Raw genomic sequence first — 22,576 nt, forward strand, 5'->3', positions numbered from 1 at the left:
CTCGGTTCGGACGTCAGCCCCGCTCTGGCACGCTTGCACTCGCTTCCGTGGAACCGCGGGAGGAACGTGGATCGTCGCCGGAGACTCCGGACCGTGGATTGTTGCCGGAGGCTTCGTACGTGGAGCCGGAACAGGTCTCACCGGACTGGGAGATGCACTGGAAGTCTGGTGCGTGGAGCAGGGACCGGATATACTGGGCCGTGGAGGCGCACTGGAGGTCTCGAGCGTAGAGCTGCACAACCCGGTCCTGGCTGGATGGCCCACTTCCGCCCGGCAAATGCGGGGCGCTGGCACAGAGCGCACCGGCCTGTGATGCTCACTGGAGACACAGTGCGCATCAACTGCATAACACGGTGCCTGACCGGTCACTTGTTTGTAGGTGACCAAATACTTATATTTCCACCATAATTGCAAATAAATTCAACAAAATCCTACAATGTGATTTCTGGGAGTTTTCTTTCCTCATTTTGTCTGTCATAGTTGACAGTACCTATGATGAAAATTACAGGCCTCTCTCATCTTTCAGTGGAGAACTAGCACAATTGTGGCTGACTAAATACTTTTTTGCCCCACTGTATAGTCAATGATAACATTCTCACATAGGTGTTCCTTTTTGTCCACGGTGGCAAAAGGGCAGTATTGAGTGCAATAGAGATTGCAATCATCTGTGGATCTGTTGTTGCGGCATGCAAATTTGAGTGGGTCTAGTGTTCTCTGGGATAATGTGTTTTTTGTGACCCATGACACAGCCTTTCAAAGCACTTCATGGCTAAAAAGTGAGTGCTATGGGTCGGTAGTTCATTTAGGCAGGTTAAGGGTTAAAGTTGATTTGGGGTCTTTAAATCCCCCAACCATTAATTATGTTGTAATTAATTTGCTTACGTGCCATTGACTTATGCTCACTGTATAGTTGATTTTGAGGCCTCTGTCTGTATCTACTCTCTGCCCAAACCCGCAGCCTGGCGTCTGTGACAAAAGGTGAGAAAAGGACTGCGGAGACAGAGAGACAGCGTAAGGTGTGATCTCGGGTAGTATAAGATCCTGTCTTTCTTTTGTTCGGGCAGAACTCAGGAGAGACATCAGTTCTATGTCTGATGTTTGATCTTTGACTTCTGTCTACAGCTGTATTTTGATTAAAATTGTTATGATTACCAGTGCAGATTTTGAGTATTCCTTATTTGTTAAGTAAGTAACGGTGCCCAGAAAAGTGGAACCAACATTACCTTCGTGTTCTTGGGCACAGGGACTATGGTGGTCTGCTTGAAACATGTTGGTATTACAGACTCAGTCAGGGACTGGTTGAAAATGTCAGTGAAGACACTTGCCAGTTGGTCAGCGCATGCTCGGAGTACACATCTGTCTGGCCCGGCGGCCTTGTGAATGTTGACATGTTTAAAGGTCTTACTCACATTGGCTACGGAGAGCGTGATCACACAGTCGTCCGGATCAGCTGGCGCTCTCATGCATTTTTCAGTGTTACTTGCCTCGACGCGAGCATAGAAATAATTTAGCTCGTCTGGTATGTTCGTGTTACGGGGCAGCTCGCGGCAGTGCTTCCCTTTGTAGTCTGTAATAGTTTGCAAGCCCTGCCACATCCGACGAGCGTTGGAGACAGTGTAGTACGATTCAATCTTAGTCCTTTTTTGATGCATTGCCTGTTTGATGGTTCGTCGGAGGGTATAGCAGGATTTCTTATAAGCTTCCGGGTTAGAGTCCCGCTCATTGAAAGCAGCAGCTCTACCCTTTAGCCTAGTGCGGATGTTGCCTGTAATCCATGGCTTCTGGTTGGGGTATGTACGCACGGTCACTGTGGGGATAACGTCATCGATGCACTTATTGATGAAGCCAGTGACCGATGTGGTGTACTCCTCAGTGCCATTGGGGGAATCCCGGTTACATATTCCAGTCTGTGCTAGCAAAACAGTCCTGTAGCTTAGCATCTGCTTCATCTGACAACTTTTTTATTGATCGAGTCACTGGTGCTTCCTGCTTTCGTTTTTACGTGTGTACAGGAATCAGGAGGATAGAATTATGGTCAGATTTGCCAAATGAAGGGCGAGGGAGGMCTTTGTACGCATCACTGAGTAAATGTGGTCCAGAATTTTTTCTCTCTGCTTGCACATTCACATGCTGGTAGAAATTTGGTAGAACTGATTTAAGTTTCCCTGCATTAAAGTCCCCGGCCACTAGGAGCGCCACCTCTGGATAAGCGGTTTCCTGTTTGCTTATGTCCGTATACAGCTCATGAAGTGCTGTCTTAGTGCCAGCAGCGGTTGGTGGTGGTAAAAAGACAGCTACGAAAAGTATAGATGTAAACTATCTTGGTAAATAGTGTGGTCTACAGCATATCGTGAGATACTCTACCTCAGGTGAGCAAAACCTTGAGACTTCCTTAGATTTTGTGCACCAACTGTTGTTTACAAATATACATAGGCCGCCGCACCTTGTCTTACCAGAGGCCACTGTTCTATCCTTCCGAAAAAGCTTAAAACCCACCAGCTGTATGTTAATCATGTTGTTGTTCAGCCACGACTCAGTGAAACATAAGATATTKGTTTTTAATGTTCCGTTGGTAGGATATACGTGCTCGTAGTTCGTCTATTTTATTATCAATTGATTGTACGTTGGCTAACAGGACCGATGGTGAAGGTAGATTATCCTCTCGGCGACGGATCCTTACAAGGCACCCGAACCGTCGTCCACGATATCTCCATCTTTTCCTCCTGCGAATGATGGAGACCTAATGATAATATAGGTAGTATGAAGGGTTCTTTTTTTTCTTTTCTTTTTTCTTCACCGTGAAGCAATTTTAATGTCAGTCCATCACAATATACCCGAGAGTCTCCTGATTACCAAGGGGTTGTCAGTTTTTGTTATTATTTTTTTTTTAACACCTCCACCACCTCACCCTCTTCGGAGGACAAATATATTTTTTGCTACATATGCATACATTTTACATATACATTTTTCATATACATTTTTCATATACATTTTACATATACATGGTTCTTTTATATAAAGCTGTCACATAACAATAATACATTACCAAACATCTTTAATCCCAACCCTCAGCCACTCTCAGCCCATCCCACCTAGCACCATAGACCACCCTCGTTTGGTTTCCATGTGCCATACATTTTTCCCAATCTGTGCTGTTGATGTTTTACAAAATACAAATATATTTAAACTCAGTTTTTTCACAATTCCTGACATTTAATCCAAGTAAAAATTCCCTGTTCTAGGTCAGTTAGGATCACCACTTTATTTTAAGAATGTGTGAAATGTCAGAAATAATAGAGAGAGAATTATTTCTTTCAGCTTTTATTTCTTTCATCACATTCCCAGTGGGTCAGAAGTTTACATACACTCAAATAGTATTTGGTAGCATTGCCTTTAAATTGTTTAACTTAGGTCAAACGTTTCGGGTAGCCTTCCACAAGCTTCCCACAATAAGTTGGGTGAATTTTGGCTCATTCCTGAGTCAGGTTTGTAGGCCTTCTGTTCGCACACGCTTTTTCAGTTCTGCCAACAAATTTTCTTAGGATTGAGGTCAGGGCTTTGTGATGGCCACTCCAATACCTTGACTTTGTTGTCCTTAAGCCATTTTGGCCACAGATACTTTGGAAGAGATGATGCTTGGGGTCATTTCAATTTTGGAAGTGACCCAATTTGCCGCCAAGCTTTAACTTCCTGACTGATGTCTTACCGGGGGCGAATGGGTCTGCTTCCAATATTTTTTCTTTTATCCGACAATAAATATTTTCCTGCCTCAGTCGATGCTCCATCGTAGTGTATTGTCCGAAGATTGCACTCAGTGCCAGTGTTCCCCCTCCCGGATTGCCAGCAAAGCACCCACACAACATTGATCCTGCCACCCCCGGTTGCTTCACTGTTGGGAGGTGTTTTCTTTCAGACTTGCGAAGCTGTCCTCCCCTTTTTTTCCTCCAAACATAACAATTTTCATTATGGCGAAACAGTTCTATTTTTGTTTCATCAGACTAGAGGACATTTCTCCAAAAAGTACGACCTTTGTTCCCATGTGCTTGTTTATGGGCTTTTTTATGGCGGTTTTGGAGCAGTGGCTTCTTTCTTGCTGAGCGGCCTTTCAGGTTATCAATATAGGTCTTGTTTTACTGTGGATATAGATACTTTTGTACCTGTTTCCTCCAGCAGCTTCACAAGGTCCTTTGCTGTTGTTCTGGGATTGATTTGCACTTTTCGCACCAAAGTACGTTCATCTCTAGGAGACAGAACACGTCTCCTCCCTGAGCGGTATGACCGCTGTGTGGTCCCATGGTGTATATACTTGAGTACTATTGTTTGTACAGATGAACGTGGTACCTTCAGGCCTTTGGAAATTGCTGCCAAGGATGGACGAGAATTGTGGAGGTCCACCAATTGTGGAGGTCTTGGCTGATTTCTTTAGATTTTCCCATGATGTCAAGCAGAGGCACTGAGTTTGAAGGTAGGCCTTGAAATACATCCACAGGTACACCTCCAATTGTCTTAAATTATGTTAATTAGCCTATCAGAAGCTTCTAAAGCCATGACATCATTTTCGGGAATTTTCCCAGCTGTTTAAAGGCACAGTCAACTTAGTGTATGGAAATTTCTGACCAACTGGAATTGTGATACGGTGAATTATAAGTGAAGTAATCTGTCTGTAAACAATTGTTGTAAAAATTACTTGTGTCATGCACAAAGTAGATGTCCTAACCGACTTGTCAAAACTTTAGTTTGTTAACAAGAAATGTGTGGAGTGGTTGAAAAACGAGTTTTAATAATGACTCCAACCTTAGTGTATGTAAACTTCTGACTTCAACTGTATATATATATTTTCAGAACATTAACCATGTGTAGGTAGATACGTTTGTAGGTAGATGTGGAAAGAAAGATACTAATTATTTTTTGCAAGTTTGGGAGGGGGGTTTCACACCTAGCTCAAGTTGGGGAGTGGGGTTCACACCTAGCTCAAGTTGGGGAGGGGGGGTTCACACCTAGCTCAAGTTGGGGAGGGGGGTTTCCACACTAGTCAAGTTGGGAGGGGGGTTTTGACATAAAGTCAAGTTGGGGGAAGGGGGTTTTGCCACACCTAGCTTTCAAGTTTGGGGAAGGGGGGGTTTGCAACACCTAGCTTCAAAGTTGGGGAAGGAGGGGTTACAACCTAAGCTCCAAATTGGGGACGGGGGGGTTTTCACAAACCTAGCCTCTAAGTTTGGGGAGGGGGGGTTTTCAACACCTAGGCTCAGGTGGGGGAGGGGGGTGGGTTCACACCTAAAAGCTCAAGTTTGGGGGAAAGGGTTTTTTGGGGCACCTTAGCTTCAAGTTTTTTGGGGAAGGTTTCACAACTAGCTCAAGTTGGGGAGTTTCCACACCCTAGTCTCAAATTGGGGGGTTTGAACACCTAGCTCTCAAGTGGGGCAGAGGGGGGGGTTTGCACTCCTAGCCTCAAGTTGGGAGGGGGTTTCCACACCTAGCTTCAAAAGTTTGGGAAGGGGGGTTTCACACTAGCTCGGTATTAGAACCCAATTCCCTTTTTAAGTAAAAAAAGTTTTGAAATATTCCCCCCCTATTGTTCCTGCACGCTTTGGTGAAAAAACTAATAAAATATATTTTTTTCCCTTTCACATGTTAAAAAGAATTTTCAATTGATAAAGTTGGGTTTTTAAGCCACAATTGGCCCCCATCCCAATTAAATAAACAATATTGGCCACAGTCCGAATAGCGTGCCCTTGGACTTTTCCCGTGCCTAGGAAATGGTTGAGGGTTTCGAAACCTTGCTCCCCTGCTTGTTTTCCCATTAACATTTATTTAATGTCGGTCCTCAGAGCAAAAGCCCCTGGATTTGTTTTTACTCCAATCTTTAATCCTCCTCCTTTCCCAGGCGTCCATTCTCCCCGCCCTGAGGTGGGCCATTTGCTGGCAAAAAGGATTGTTAACTTTTTTTTTATTGTATATATGAATTAACAAAATCAGGCCCTTTAACTTAAATTATAAGTTCTAGTGATTGCCAAAAATTAGTTACAAATGGTGTTAATTCATTGGGGATTGTTTCCAAGAAAGCGGAAGTGGTTAAAACTGTTTGAAGTGTTAGTAATTGTAAAAACAATCATGCAGAACACAGCCATCAATTCAAAGACTGGGAGTTTGGATAACACCTGGTATTTGGAAATTAATGAAACAAAAAAAAAACGGGCCTAATAGCGATTTTTCCGTAAATTCAACTTCATGACAAAAAAATATGCATAATCGTTTGTCTCTATATCAAATACATATTCCTCTTAAATTTGTCTTTTTTTTGCCCTTGGAATTGTTTTATCACGTTTAATATTTTAAACTTACATTTGTTTTTCCACCCTAATGGTTTTTTTGTCCCCAACATCTTTGAATGAAAGAAAGTCACCAGGAAGATGTGGGGCTCCCGCCATCAAATTTTGTCAAATTGAACCCACTCAAATATGAATTGGTCCAAATATAAAAACCTGGGAACCCAAATGCATGAATGAAAGTGGGGCTCTAAACTCCCTTGACGGAAGGGGGTCCCCTGGGGAGCCCGATGAAGCCCCATGACGCTGGTAAACCCTCGCAAACTTTTTAAAGGAGGAAACCCACCTTGTTATAATCATTTAAGGATCAGGAAATATAAACAGGTGGCAAGAAATAGCCTATAAATAGAAATAATCTTAATAATAATTCCCTGTCTCTCGCTTGGAGAAAATGGCGGTTCCCAAATTAAATTGTATTAAAAAAGTTCCTAGCCCGTTAACTTTTTAATTCACTTTTATCCCAGTTGTTTAACTACCCCCCCGCCCCAACAAAACTAGAGACCAACAAGCCCCCTGTTTGGTCCAATTATAATCCCATCCATGTGCCCCTGTGGTGTAATCAAGTTTAAAATATCATCTTTAACACTTGTAGTATTGAGGGATGTATTTTTTGTTTACAATCTAAAAGGGTAATTACAATTTATTTTAGGAACGTACAGTCCCCCTTATTCCACAGAGAACCTACAACAGTTTTTTTTTTAAATTATAATTTATCCCTTTATCTAAGCAAAATCAAATTCTTATTCCATAATTTTTATTCCCAAGTTTTATCCTTAAAAGCTACCGTTTCCCCGATCACATCGGCGGAACCAAAGGCCAACGCTATATAATAAGATTTTTTAGTTCCAAAGATTATCCCAACCTATACAATTAAGGCAATTCACATTAAACAGACCAAAAAACTACCTTGGTTTCTAATGTTTACAATTTCAAAATAATACCATAAAATCCAATAAAGAACAAGGTCAGGGCCTTTTAACCCATCCCTCCCACCTTGCTTCCTAATCCAAAAAACCCTGAAAATATTTACTACGCCAATTAAAGGTCTGATGTTCTGTCCCGTTCCTGACCATCAGTTGGTTGGGTTGTTGGCTTTGTTTAAAAGTTGGTTTGGTCAGACGTTGAAGGCTGGGTGGCAAATTTCCGGTTTGGTGTTCCCTTAGTTGTTGTTGTTGTTCAGCCTAATATGGTCTCCATCAGAAAAAGGCCCCAGCCTGTCCATCGTTTGTCCCTGATTGAAGAATCATAATTATGGGGCTTGGTTTTGTTGTTTTGGGGATTGTTGGGGGTGGTTGGTCTATCCTCTGTTTTTGGTTTGTTTTTCTGCACCAGATAAGGAAAACTGGTTCTTCGATTTTCCACATTTGTTTATTTTTGTATTTGTAAAGTAGTGTTCACGTTTATGTCTTTTCTTCTTTATTAAATCAAAATGGGTTGACATAAGCCCGCGCTGGCATATTTTTGGGTCTTCCTTCACCCAGGGAAGAAGCCGTCTGGTAACGGGCTTTGTCGTTTTCCTTCGGACGAGGAAAGCAGGCCGAGAGGAATCAGACATTTAATGCCCGGAGTGGTTAGTGGGTTTTTTCATAACTGGAAATTTAATTATAATCGAACTGAATTAACAAAACAAATAAACGAAGAGCAAAGAAAAAAGCCAATACAGTACCCGTGGTTGGGTTTTTTTGAAACAAACAACGGAAAAACACCACAACACAACGTGGAAAAACCGGCTTGCCCTTAGTAATGATTTCTCCAAATCAGGGGACCTTTGTTTTACGCACGCCTCCTTAAATAAGGAAGGGAAGAACCTCCCCGTGCTACAACTCAACCTTCCTGAAGTGCAAGAGGTATGGGACTTGTAGGTTTGCGAGTAAGGATGAACAAAAAGCAGAATTTTTACACGTTTACTAGGGGATTTAATTCCTACAGCGTAATAAAATGGGGGAAAAGGGGCTGGAACGAAAACGCAAGGAAAGAAAGTAAATATTCAAAGCTCCTCCCTCTCTATCCTTTAAGCCGTGCCCTACCACTTAGCTTTAAGCACACTTGGTGCCCTAACAAAAATACCAGGGGGTGGTTCCCGCCCAGGTCTTAACCTAGTGGGGCCACTAGACAGTGAATTAACTACGGGTTATATGTTATGCCCCCTCGGGCCTTTGCCCTAAGCCACTCCTAAGTGTCCTTCCCCCTTCCCCTCCCGGGAAAAACAATGAAAACCGAGAATAATTATTAACATTTCACAAACACAGGATCTAGCAAAGCTTGCTACTCTAACAAACAAACTAAGCACCGTACAATACCAACACTTTCTGATAAACACCAACCACTATATCACAGACTCTATGCTTTCCAAACAGGATCTTCTCGTCTCTCTCTCTCTTTCCTCTCTCATCTTCTCTTTCTCTCTTCTTCCTCCCTCTCTCTCCTATCTCTCTTCTCTCTCTCTGTCTCTTCTCTCTCTCCTCTTCTCTCTCTCTCTCTCTCTCGTCTCTCTCTCTCTCCTCTTCTCTCTCTTCTCTCTCTCTCTCTTCTCTCTCTCCTCTTCTCTCTCTCTCTTCTCTCCTCTCTCCTCTCTCTCTCTCCTCTTTCTCTCTCTTCCTTCATCTTCTTTCCTTCCTCTCTCTCTCTCCTCTCTCTCTCTTCCTTCTTCTCTTCTCTCTCTCTTCTCTATCCCTCGTTCCTTCTCTCTCCTTCTCTCTCTTATGATTTCTCTAAAACATTCAATCTCCCTCTAATCTCTTCTGAACAGAACACTGGCTTTTATATCTTCAGGTGGCAATGGTGATTAGAGTCAGCTGCTTCTTGACGAGGGGGCGGGGTCAGCTCCAATCATCAATTAGCCTGGGGTCGACCAATCAGCTGGTTGGGGAGTACTTCAGGAAGCCATCTCCTGAAACACACACACTCAAATACAAAAGCTACAACACAGAAACTGGGGAACGTAACAGGGACAACGATTTACAGCTGCCTCTGATTGAGAATCATACCAGGCCGAACACAAAACCCCAACATAGAAAATCGCACATAGACAGCCCACCCCAACTCACGCCCTGACCAACTAAATAAATACAAGAAAAAGGAACAATAGGTCAGGAACGTGACAGCCGTTACATGTTACATATTGGCTAAATAGAAAAAGGATAAGTTCATCATACCCATTATGAATTACCATAAATGCAACAGTATTTTAAGTCCACATAGTCCACGGTTCCATACTGCATGAATAAAAAATAATTGTAAAAAGTTGTTCATGCAAAAAAAAATGTTTTTGTAAAAAACCTATTCATCCATATTTGTACTGTGTAATGCGGTGACTACTTCAGGAGGTAGTTATCACTCACATCCACGTTGTAATCTTCAAGTCCTTGAACATTTGATTGTTTACATATAATTTATCGACCACTAGACGAAGATTCTGCTTCTCTGCTCAGAGCCTTTGAAAGTGTGGTACAGGGCACGTCGTCTCTCCACTATTTCATGAGGAAATTGTTCATTAATAGAGAATGGGGTGTTCTTCAGTTCCCTACCCTGTTGTAACAAGGCCATTTTCTTTTTGTAGTGGGTTAGCATAGCTACGATCGGACGGGCCCTTCCATCTGCTCTGCCACCGAAACGGTGAGCGCTTTGAAAATCAATTGTATCCACCTGTTTGTCCGTCATCTTGAGATGACGTTTCATGAACACCTTGACTTTTTCCTCCGTTGACTGACAGTATTTGTTTTCATCCTCCTTTATTCCCACGATATTATTTTTCATACTTCTGCACTTTAGATCAACTTTTAGGGAGTCCACGATAGTTTTCAATATCTTATTTTCCGCTCGTATTTCTTCCATGATTTTATTACTGTAATCCATTCCTGTTTTTAAGGCCTCAACCTCCCCCAGTAGCCCAGGCTATAGATCCATTTTTTTAACTGCTCGTCCATGCTTGTAAGCAATGCTCTATCTTCTGGAGACATGGTTTTAAAAACATCCCCCTCCAATGTTAAGTTTGGAATTTTAGATGGCAGCTTCCCTCTCATTTCGCTCGCAGAACTCAAGGAAGGTTTTTCTCTTGTTCGCTTCGATATATCCGTTTCTTTTAAGAGCATATCAAACTGCTGATCAATAAATAGTTCCAGATTCTCTATATTATCCAGAATGTTTGTTTCGTAGTTATCAGCTAATCCTACATGTTTTAATAATTCATTGGACAAGCTGTGCCTACCACGTCATCAATCTAGGGCTCTTAGACTATTGACCATCAGCAGAAAGAGACCTAGTGGTGATACAGGCAGTCGTAATTATTTAAGTGTGCAACACATACAGTACACACGCACAGTCCCACACATTTACATTAACATTTAAGTCATTTAGCAGACGCTCTTATCCAGAGCGACTTACAAATTGGAAAGTTTATACATATTCATCCTGGTCCCCCCGTGGGGAATGAACCCACAACCCTGGCGTTGCAAGCGCCATGCTCTACCAACTGAGCCACACGGGACCACACACACACACAGACCCAACAAGACCCACACACGACATCACACCACACACAGAACCCACACACACACAGCACACACACACACACGACCACCAGACCGACACCACCACACGACGACGCGACAGCACGCACACACGCAGCACACAACGCAACACACACGCACACACGCACACACGCACACGCACACACACCACACACACCACGACACACACACACACACACACACACAGGAGGGAGGAGAAAACACATTAAGAACACATTCCTAATATTGAGTTGCACAGAGAGGCATAAAATATTATTCAAAAAGTACACACACTGTACACTGGGTTACAGTAATAGAAAGGTCAAGAAGGTTTGACAAAAGTCTGTCAAAGGCAAATCGATTGAAATACATAGTCAAATGAATTCTAACTTTCTACAAGGCATAAACTTTAGTTTAAAGGCAATACTGAAATGAACAAAACATTTATAATCTAGGCATGATCAGAGGGAGGGAGGGAGGAAGGGAGGGAGGGAGGGGGGAAGAAGGAAGGAAGGGAAGGGGAGGAAGGAAGGAAGGAAGGAAGGAAGGAAGGAAGGAAGGAAGGAAGGAAGGAAGGAAGGAAAGGAAGAGGAAGGAAGAAGGAAGGAGGAAGGAACGGAAGGAAGGAAGGAAGGAAGGAAGGAAGGAGAAGGAAGGAGGGAGGAAGGAAGGAAGTGGGAAGGGATGGAGGGGAGATTTCAGAATGAACGACACTCGCATGCACTTTTGCCTCTCTCGCTAGATAGAGCTCTACAGCCTGAATCATTTCAGAGTTTAGAGATCCTATTAGATTACTGGTTAGTACTAATATATGGACATTCTATCTTTATATGGACATTATTTGCAAATTACAGGACTAAGGCTACRACCGGTACTGTACAACAGAGGAGGCTGGTGGGCAGAGATGAGCCCATCCTCCTATATCTCTGCACATAGTACAGTCATTCTGTTCTGTATTTAAAGAAAATACATTCAAATGAGCTGCATTTTGTCTCTTTTAATAAATGTATGCCCACTCCTAAAATTAAGTATTGCATTTTGCATATGTTCTATTGAAATACATCACATCCCTTTCCTGACATGCTGTTGATGCATGTGATTGTCTTAAATCCCTGACTAGGCTACTTTCACATTGCTCACACACAGTAGGRTACTTCCTGTTTCCACACACTACCAGTAAGTTGACTCACTGTTCAAMACCTCTCTCCTTCACTTCACTCTGRAAGTACTCTTGACAATATCTTGAAATATTGTTTTTAGTCATAAGTCATATACTTGAAGGTAATGTTTCATTTACTTCTTGTTATGTTTTGAGCTGTGTTTTGGTTGTTACATCAGGGTCAGTATTCATAAAGTATCTACATGTAGGAGTGTTGATCCACCCCCACCGGTCCGTTTAATTATGATCTAAATACCAGAATAGCACTCCTACTCTGAGACACCTTGTTAGTATGAACCTTGGACTGTGGTTTCATGTGTTTAGTCTAGGTCAGTTTATTCATTGGCATGTTTTTGAAATGTATCAGTAGAGAATACCAGTAATAGCAAGGTATACAAGATTCTGCCCCAGATCTCAAATAATTATTCAAGGTTAAAGGTTTAGTTTTTTTGACATATTTATTCAAATACAGTACAATGATATTCTTACTCACAAGAGACCTCACCATACATAAAAAATAATATGTATCCTCCTATATTTGGGGTTCTGAGAATAAAACAGCTTCAGAACTGTCACGCCCTGGCCATAGAGAGGTTTTTATTCTCTATTTTGGTTAGGCCAGGGTGTGACTAGGGTGGGCATTGTAGTTTCTTTCTTTCTATGTTTTCTATTTCTTTGTGTTTGGCCGGGTGTGGTTCCCAATCAGAGGCAGCTCTCTATCGTTGTCTCTGATTGGGAATCATACTTAGGCAGCCTTTTCCCTCCTATGTTGTGGGATCTTGTCTATGTGTAGTGGCCTGCGAGCACTACGTAGCTTTACGTTCATTTTTGTCGTTGTTATATTGTTTTTGGTTAGTTGCTGTGCGCTACAGAACTTTACGTGTCGGTTATTCTCTCTTGTTTTTGGTGTTCATTCAATAAATTGATGATGTACGTTTACCACGCTGCACCTTGGTCCACTTCTTCCACAAACAACAAGCGTAACAAGAACAATCAATGCAGAAAGAAAGTGTGTACAGTACCACAGATCTGTTCAATAAGTGGTTGTTGTTGTTGATGACGATGATTGACTTTATTGCATCCATTATGAATTTTTTGCATCATATAACATGTCATCTTCAATAGAAAGATGTAGATAGACATGCAACACATCACACACATTACATACATTGTGCAATAGACTTACAGACAGACAGTATTCACATAGACAACCATATAACACAATACAACACAACACAATATGAGCCTGGTTCATTTTCAGTAATGAGGCCCTGTACCCCATTTACAGTTTCTACTTCAATGTATCAGGTGGAGTTATTCACCAGCTATAGAGTGAGTTGTTGTTTATGTTTCTAAGACTGCAGGGTGGGAGATGCAACAATGGCCTTGAGAACAGCAGGAAGTGTGTTGGTGGTCTTTCTCTGGTCTGTAGCAGGTATGGTCTCATTCTTATCTTTTAGTTGCTCTGTTTATCAATCTACAGACATTTCTAAAAGGATAAGAATCGTAATGTTATTCTGGTGTGTTCTGTTAGGAGTCTCCYCTTCACTTAAATAGTTATCTTTCACACCTCATTGAGTGATGCTTTTCTGTGGTTTCCATTCACACTCAACTCTGCAACTATGGCAACAAAGTGTGGACAAACCCTACTTTCAGTGTGAGCCAATTGGCCTTGTCTTTATTCTGATACCATTGTGTTGTGTTCCGCTACTGTTCAGTGGTACTGGGAAAGAATGGCTGGAGTGTGACTTACACCACTCAGAGTATCTGTGTCTTGAAGGGGTCAACAGTGGAGATGTCCTGCTCTTACACATATCCCAGTGGTACAGTCACAACAACCTTCTGGTTCAATAAAAATGATGCTGAGGGAAAACCTGTGAGTCTGAGTGATGACCCAGACTACAAAGGTCGTGTGACGTACCGTGGAGATAAGAAGAATGGTCACACACTGACAGTCAGAGACCTGAGAGAGAGTGACTCAGCTACGTACAAGTTCAGATTAAAAAAAGATCAGACTGGAGGGAGATATACTGGCAATCCTGGAGTCACTCTGTCTGTDACAGGTACAGTTACATTCAATATAGTTAAACTGTTGAATTCCATTTAGTTCAGGAACATTGTCTTGGTTTGTATTATAGTCTGTATAACATAGGATTTCTTCCATCTTTGTATTAGAGTGATAAGTCAGTGATAAAGGGATTTACAGTGATATTGTTTATTCTCCAGGTCTTCAGGTGAAGGTGACTGGTCGATATCGGTACAAGACACTGACCTGTAGCACCACCTGTACTCTGACTGACAACCCCACCTACATCTGGTACAAGAACGGACACAAAGTAAAGGAGGACACTTCCAGCCTGTACTCAGACTACTWTAGTGATGCAGACAGTTACTCCTGTGCTGTAAAAGGCCATGAGGATCACCACTCTCCTGCAGTGTGTGAGTCTAGACATTTTTATAAACATTTCAGATAAATACAATTTTGTTTTTGTTGTGAGACTAATGTCAATGAATCAGTAAATATGGATCATTATTTAATAATTATGGTTGTCACTACTGTAAACTATTTAACTAGTGTTCTTCTACTTTATAAACAACATCAGTGTATACTGGTAGATATTGTAATTAAAGATTTATAAAATGTGTTCTGTTATCTACTTGTGTTTCAGGTAAGAAGTGTTGGAGTGTGACTTACACCCATCAGAGTATCTGTGCCTTGAAGGGGTCAACAGTGGACATATCCTGCTCTTACACATATCCCAGTTATCATGAGATCAAAAGAGCTTTCTGGTTTACTAAATGGTCTGGTATGGAGGCTGAAGATCTGAGCTCAGTACCAGGGTATGAGGGTCATATAGAGTACCTTGGGGATAAGGAGAGTGACTGTACCCTGAGAATCACAGACCTGAGATTGAGTGACTCTGCTGGGTACAGGTTCAGATTCATAACATCTGGAGGAAAGTTTWCTGGCTCACCTGTCTCCCTGACTGTCACYGGTAATCTGTCACTCATCTCACATCTATTACTGTAATTACCTTATTAAGGGCAGTCAATCCAGACACAGTAGTGGTATCTGATGGAAAAATACCAAGTGTAATATTTCACATAAGAGGACATATATAGGAGGATATTAATGGTTTATTTCATTTTATTCTAGATGTTGTGTTGGAGATGGATCCTACATCTGTGTCAGAGGGGGAGAGAGTCACACTGACATGTAGAACCAAATGTACACTGGACCCCATCACAGCCTACAGTTGGTATAAGAATGGACAGCCTATACCAAACAGAAACACCTACTCTCCTGTCTATATCCTGTTCTCAGTCAGCAGTGAGGATACAGGCAGATACTCCTGTGCTGTAGAAGGCCATGAGGATCTCCCCTCTGCTGAAGAGACTCTCACTGTCACATGTAAGTACATGGGGTTTAAATCTTTTGTTCGGTATATTACAGTAACATTTTAGTGACAGATATTAGCTCCAATGATACCTGAATTGATCATCTTCAACAAGAGGGTGAATCTAAAAGTCCTTGTGTGGAAAAGTTTATAAAATATTTTTACCTGATCTAATTTCTACTCTTACTAAATCCACTGTCTTTTACATCAGATAAACCAAAGAACACCTCAGTGTCAGTCAGTCCCTCTGGTGAAATAGTGGAGGGCAGTTCAGTGACTCTGACGTGCAGCAGTGATGCCAAACCACCTGTGCAGAGTTACACCTGGTGGTACAAGAAGAATGGAGGTGACTATCAGAGTATGACAGGACCACAGCATGTCTTCAGTCAAATCCAGTCATCTGACACTGGAGAGTACTACTGTGAGGCCCAGAATGAGTTGGGGACAGAAAGGTCTAGGACCATAAACATGGATGTGAAGTGTGAGTAAAGTACAGCTCAGTGTTCGAAAGCTAAGGTTGCAAAAACGTAGTAATGAAATTAAGTAGTCGTTAAGCATCTCTAAATGTGTTCTTGTTCATGTTTTGTGTAAGTGATAGTTTTAGATGGTTCTCTGAGAATTTAATTTTGAAAATTTTATTTGGACATTACATGTAATGTGAAGTTGTAATATAACTACTGTCTTAATAATCTGGCACATACTCTTTTACCAGATGGCCCAAAGAACACCTCAATGTCAGTCAGTCCCTCTGGTGAAATAGTGGAGGGCAGTTCAGTGACTCTGACCTGCAGCAGTGATGCCAACCCACCTGTGGACAAATACACCTGGTACAAGAAGAATGTAAKCTCACCAAAAGCATCYGYACAGAGTTACAGCATCACTAACATCAMCTCTGAGGACAGAGGAGAATARTACTGTGAGGCCCAGAATGGAAGAGGATCTATGAACTCTACAGCTCTGATGATCATTGTAGCAGGTAAAGTTACATCTTCAATACTTAATACAAAACTACATGTTTCAATCTAATGTTAATAATTATACTTTCTCTTATTACACCTTAGTTTATAACTATACATTGGGTTATAAGATCCCTTAACAAGTACTGCATAAATGTCCTGTAATTAAGTTTATTTTGAGTTTATTATATCATGCAATGTACTCATATCATCCATATTTTATTATAGGGAAACAAACCTCAGTTCTGTCTGCAGCTGTAGGAATCATAGTGGTTGTTCTGGTTCTCATCCTCTGTCTCTCTGGACTCATGTGGTTCAGGTGAGTGAAAATGCATATTTTTATGTTGTTTATTATTTAAATGTAGCACTCTGATTTGTTGTTAGCTTCATTAATTAATTAATTAATTTATTCATGAATGTGCAAAACAGGAAGAAGTCCTCCAAATCCCCCTCTGTCACAAGAGATACAGCAGATGATGGACAGGTGAGTGTTAGAATCAGAAGATGACTGTGATGACTGTGTATTGCTTTGTCAAACTTTTCCACTCCTCATGTTGTCTGTCCTCTCTCTCCATCAGGGAGACTCTAGTCCAGTGTATGACAACATCTCAGGCATGGCCATGACCCCTACTGCAGCACAGACAGCAGGCACAGACGACCAGGATGACGTTCACTATGCCAGCGTCCACTTCTCTCGCTCCAAAAACCAGGAAGTACCTCTGTACTCCACCGTCCAGCTGCCTCAACCACAGAAACAGGACCAAGATGTCCAATATGCTGCTGTGAAATTCAACCTCCCCAGTTCTGCCACCCAGTGAGCATATTCTGCCATTACAACAACATGTAGTCAATACTAGAACATTGTGAACACACAGCATTAAAGGAGAAGTTTGCTTGTTTACAACCAAATCTGGATGGGGGGGTGGGGTGGGGGTTGGAAAGTTGAATCTCATTTACTGCATTTCTACACAATTAAAAATAGTTTTTGGAAAACAGCAAAAACAAGCAAAAATGTCCCCGGCCATTATGACCTTGGCTGCTGTGGGTTATTTCACCTCAGTCCATCTACCAATACATAGCCTATTAGCTATTCAGTTGTAATGTTATAGATCTGAAAGGGAGGAAATATGGGAAATGATTCACACTGACACACTAATCACAGAAGAAACAGAAACCTGTGACATTTCTAGAACTGTGTTTGCATGTTGATAGTATTATAATGTAGMACTATAGTGAAGATAGGTGCTGTGGAGATGTTCATATTGAAACATATATGTTTTATGTTCCTGAAGTGTTTGATTAGATCAGTACAGAGTTTCATCAGGGGACCCCACATGGGCCCCGACTCCAAGTTTGGGAACATCTGTAAAAACCTCTCCCTCTGCTTGCTTCCTCTCGCTCTCTGTCTCCTTTACTTCTACCTGCATTGCAGCCTGCCTCAGCCTCTCCACTGATCGCCACATCACTGTCTGTCTCAGTATTCTACTCTCTGTAAAGGACTTAGTAGTGTATGGTTTACTCCTGCTGAAGTAGGCTCTGTTTAACGTTAGCTTCTAACTTCATCCTTCTAGCAGGCTAAGTAATACTAACCAGACCCCTTCAATGTTACTGCAATAGAAATGTCTGCTGCAGCTATACTCCAACCTGACTGACATTTTATTTAATTTTTATTTCACCTTTATTTAACCAGGTAGGCTAGTTGAGAACAAGTTCTCATTTACAACTGCGACCTGGCCAAGATAAAGCAAAGCAGTTTGACACATACAACAACACAGCGTTACACATGGAATAATCAAACATAGTCAATATTACAGTAGAAAAAAAAGAGAAGTGTATATACAGTACAAATGAGGTAAGATAAGGGAGGTAAGGTAATAKATAGGCCATGGAGGCCTAAGTAATTACAATATAGCAGTTAAACACTGGAATGGTAGATGTGCAGAAGATGAATGTGCAAGTAGAGATGCTGGGGTGCAAAGGAGCAAGATAAATAAATAAATATTGTGTGGAGATGAGGTAGTTGGATGGGATATTTACAGATGGGCTATGTACAGGTGCAGTGATCTGTGAGCTGCTCTGACAGCTGGTGCTTAAAAAGCTAGTGAGGGAGATATGAGTATCCAGCTTCAGTGATTTTTGTAGTTTGTTCCAGTCATTGGCAGCAGAGAACTGGAAGAAAAGACGACCAAAGGAGGAATTGGGTTTGGGGGTGACCAGTGTGATATACCTGCTGGAGCGCTTGCTACGGGTGGGTGCTGCTATGGTGACCAGTGAGCTGAGATAAGGCGGGGCTTTACCAAGCAGATACTTGTAGATAACCTGTAGCCAGTGGGTTTGGCGACAAGTATGAAGCGAGGGCCAGCCAACGAGAGCATACAGGTCGCAGTGGTGGGTAGTATATGGGGCTTTGGTGACAAAATGGATGGCACTGTGATAGACTGCATCCAATTTCTTGAGTAGAGTGTTGGAGGCTATTTTGTAAATGACATCGCCGAAGTCGAGGATCGGTAGGATGGTCAGTTTTACGAGGGTATGTTTGGCCGCATGAGTGAAGGATGCTTTGWTGCGAAATAGGGAGCCGATTCTAGATTTCATTTTGGATTAATACAGTATGTATCTATAAGAGACTATTTACCAGCTCTGCACTCATTCTCTGAGAGTTATTTTTTGAATGGGGGATATCTTTAGACACGGCGGGACGGTTTTAAAAATGGTCTTTTGTCCGATATCTCGCAAACACACTATTAGCAGAGCAACCTGCGGCCTGGGGTAGTTAGTTTCACGTCGCCCTCGGCCTGTGCCGCTAGAAGGGGAATTATTATCTTTCTGAGAAAATGGTGAATGTGCTGGTAAAAAGTCAAATCAGGGAAGCAAATCCGGGGGACGCAGGAGAACGTAACAAAAAAAACACTGTTCATAATTCCACTCGTTCACAAAGAGGCGCGATTAGTCAGATCAAGAACATAAGCGTTCTGAGCTTTGACCAACGCTGGGATGTTGATCCGTAATTAATTTTCTTTATTGTGTACAGTATTTGTATTAGGCTATTATTCTTACTTTTAAATTAGATAACAATTACGTGTTCCGAACGTCGGTGTTCTCATATGTAGTCACGGCCATATGCCCATTGGAGGAGTAGACACTGATGATGTCATCAATAATGCATATTCTGCATTAAGGTAATTCATGCCTCAAGACCAGAAACAGGACGAGGATGTGCAATAAGCTGTTGTGAAATGTAACCGCCTCACTGCTGCCACCCGATGACCATATTCTGCAATAAGGTCATTCATATGCTGCTGCTTATTGTAGATGTCAGTTGACCCCTAGTGACCACTAGTGATGTAATTTCCTTAATCTACCAACCCAACAATGGACATCTCAATACAATTACTATGACATGTCTACATGATGATGGTTTTTAGGAAATGTTCTTCTGTTTTCCAAATGGCATCCTATTCCCTATTTAGTGAGCCCCACAGGCCCTGGTCAAAGGTAGTGCATTATAAAAGGTATAGGGTGCCACCATTTGGGATGTAGCCTTTGTTTCATTTCTGTTTCTCTCTTCAGACCAGCAGCAACACAAGCATCTGAGGAGGACCCCTCTGTTCTCTACAGGACAGTCAACAAACCCAGAACCAAGAAGACATGAATACAACAAACCCAGAAAGAAGAAGACCTGAAAAGAACAAGTTTGACAAAAACCTTGTATATCTGGACCTGCATATTTAAACTAAGTGATATAATGCCTATGGAGGTGTGGAATATTGACCATTATAAACCAGATGGTTTGAGCCGTGAATGCTGATTAGCTGAAAGGCGTGGTATACCAGACCGTATACCATGGGTATTTAAATTTGTATTTACTGGTCTAAGTACATTGGTAACCAGTTTAAAATAAGGCACCTCAGGGTTTGTGGTATGTGGTATGTGGCCAACAAGTCTTTTTACGTCATACCCGTGGTATATTGTCTGATATACAGTATAGACTTCTGAAATGCTGTTTCAGCCAATCAGCATCCATGAACCAAACTACCCAGTTTATAATAGTATTTAATAATATATGCCATCTAGTAGACACTTTTATCCAAATTCACCGTCATTACAGTCATGTTTGAAAATACTTTTCGTATGGGAAGTCCCAGCAGGAATGGAACCAATGCGTCATGCTGTACCAACGGAGCCACAGGACTACTCTATTCAAACTTAGAGTCAGAGTTCTGATCTAGGGTCAGTTATAACTTTGAAACAATGATGAATAAGAAAGGGACCTTACAAGATTTTTCAACTGAAAAATATATTTAATTTTTTTTATTTCTGACGTAGGCAACCTTGAGTTCCAGTTATATTTTATAGTGCATTCGTAAAGTATTCAGACCCCTTGACTCTTTCCACATTTTGTGATGTGACAAGCTTATTCTCAAATTGATGAAATTGTTTTCTTTCCTCATCAATCTCCACACAAAACCCAATAATGATGAAGCAAAAAAGGTTATTAGAAAATTTTGCAAATACAAAAAACTGCAATATCACATTTACATAAGTATTCAGACCCTTTAACCTCACTAGGGTAGGGGGCAGCATTCGGAATTTTGGATGAAAAGCGTGCCCAAAGTAAACTGCCTGCTACTCAGGTCCAGAAGCTATGATATGCATATAATTAGAAAACACTCTAAAGTTTCCAAAACTGTTAAAATAATGTCTGTGAGTATAACAGAACTGATATGGCAGGCGAAAAACTGAGGCAAATCAATCCAAGAAGTGCCTTTATTTTGAAATGTCTGTTTTTCCATTGAAAGCCTATCCACCATACAAAGACTTATGATGCAGTTCACGATCTCTATGCCTTCTACAACATGTGGCCAGTCTTTAGGCATTGTTTCAGGCTTTTACTCTGAAAAATGAGGGAGAAACAGCACTTTCAATGAGTGGACATTGGACATTTCCAGACATGAAGCCAGCGCGTGACCGGGAGCGTGCCTTTCTTGTTTCTCCTTTTCTACTGATGAAGCTTTTGTCCGGTTGAAATATTATGGATTATTTATGACAAAAACAACTTGAGGATTGATTATAAACATCGTTTGACATGTTTCTACGAACCTTTATGATACTTTTTTGATTTTTCGTCTGTCTTTTGTGACCGCGCTTTGTTCCAATGGAATACTGAACAAAATGCACCAGCAAAACTGAGGTTTTTGGACATAAAGAGGGATATTATCGAACAAAACAAACATTTATTGGGTAACTGGGAGTTTTGTGAGTGTAACCATATGAAGATCATCAAAGGTAAGTGATTAATTTTATCGCTATTTCTGACTTGTGTTACTCGTCTACTTGGCTGGTTACTGTTTGTAATGATTTGTCTGCTGGGTGCTGTTTTCAGATCATCGCATGGTTTACTTTCGCCGTACAGTCTTTTTGAAATCTGACACAGTGGTTGGATTAACGAGAAGTTTATCTTTAAACCGATGTATAACACTTGTATGTTTCATGAATTTTTATAATGAGTATTTCTGTTTTTGAATTTGGCGCTCTGCAATTTCACCGGATGTTGGCCGATCGAAGCACCTTTGGCAGCGATTACAGCCTTGAGTCTTCTTGGGTATGATGCTACAAGCTTGGCACACCTGTATTTAGGGAGTTTCTCCCATTCTTATCTGKAGATCTTCTCAAGCTTGGTCATGTTGGATGGGGAGTGTCGCTGCACAGATATTTTCAGGTCTGGGCTCTGGCTGGGCCACTCAAGGACATTCAGAGATTTCTCCCGAAAGCCACTCCTGCGTTGTCTTGGCTGTGTGCTTAGGGTCCTTGTCCTATTGGAAGGTTGAACCTTCGCCCCAGTCTGAGGTCCTGAGCCCTCTGGAGCTGGTTTTCATCATGGATCTCTCTGTACTTTTCTCTGTTCATATTTCCCTCTATCCTGACTAGTCTCGCAGGCCCTGCCGCTGAAAAACATCCCCACAGCATGATGCTGCCACCACCGTGCTTCACCGTAGGGATGGTGCCAGGTTTCCTTCAGACGTGACGCTTGGCATTCAGGCCAAAGAGTTTAATCTTGATTTCATCAGACCAGAATAATCTTGTTTCTCATGGTCTGAGAGTCTTTGCTACGTGACTTTGAGCTTCCAAGCAGCTTTCATGTGCCATTGGCTTCCGTCTGGCCACCTACCATAAAGGCCTGATGGTGGAGTGCTGCAAAGTTGGCTGTCCTTCTGGAAGGCTCTCCCAT

General features: G+C 41.7%; 1 protein-coding gene across 2 annotated transcripts; it reads left to right on the forward strand.

Annotated features, from left to right (window-relative positions):
• Window positions 1–13,201: 13,201 nt before the first annotated feature.
• LOC112077487 (B-cell receptor CD22-like) lies at window positions 13,202–21,096 on the forward strand. 2 transcript variants are annotated; one of them, XM_070441716.1, is given in 11 exon segments: window positions 13,202–13,428; window positions 13,712–14,056; window positions 14,220–14,432; window positions 14,663–14,989; window positions 15,151–15,405; window positions 15,603–15,872; window positions 16,104–16,367; window positions 16,576–16,666; window positions 16,777–16,831; window positions 16,926–17,161; window positions 19,918–21,096. In XM_070441716.1, coding segments are annotated over 11 exon segments (2,193 nt in total). In that variant the 5' UTR covers window positions 13,202–13,373; the 3' UTR covers window positions 20,000–21,096.
• Window positions 21,097–22,576: the final 1,480 nt, after the last annotated feature.

Source organism: Salvelinus sp. IW2-2015, unplaced genomic scaffold (assembly GCF_002910315.2).
Source record: "Salvelinus sp. IW2-2015 unplaced genomic scaffold, ASM291031v2 Un_scaffold4617, whole genome shotgun sequence".
NCBI lineage: Eukaryota > Metazoa > Chordata > Actinopteri > Salmoniformes > Salmonidae > Salvelinus > Salvelinus sp. IW2-2015.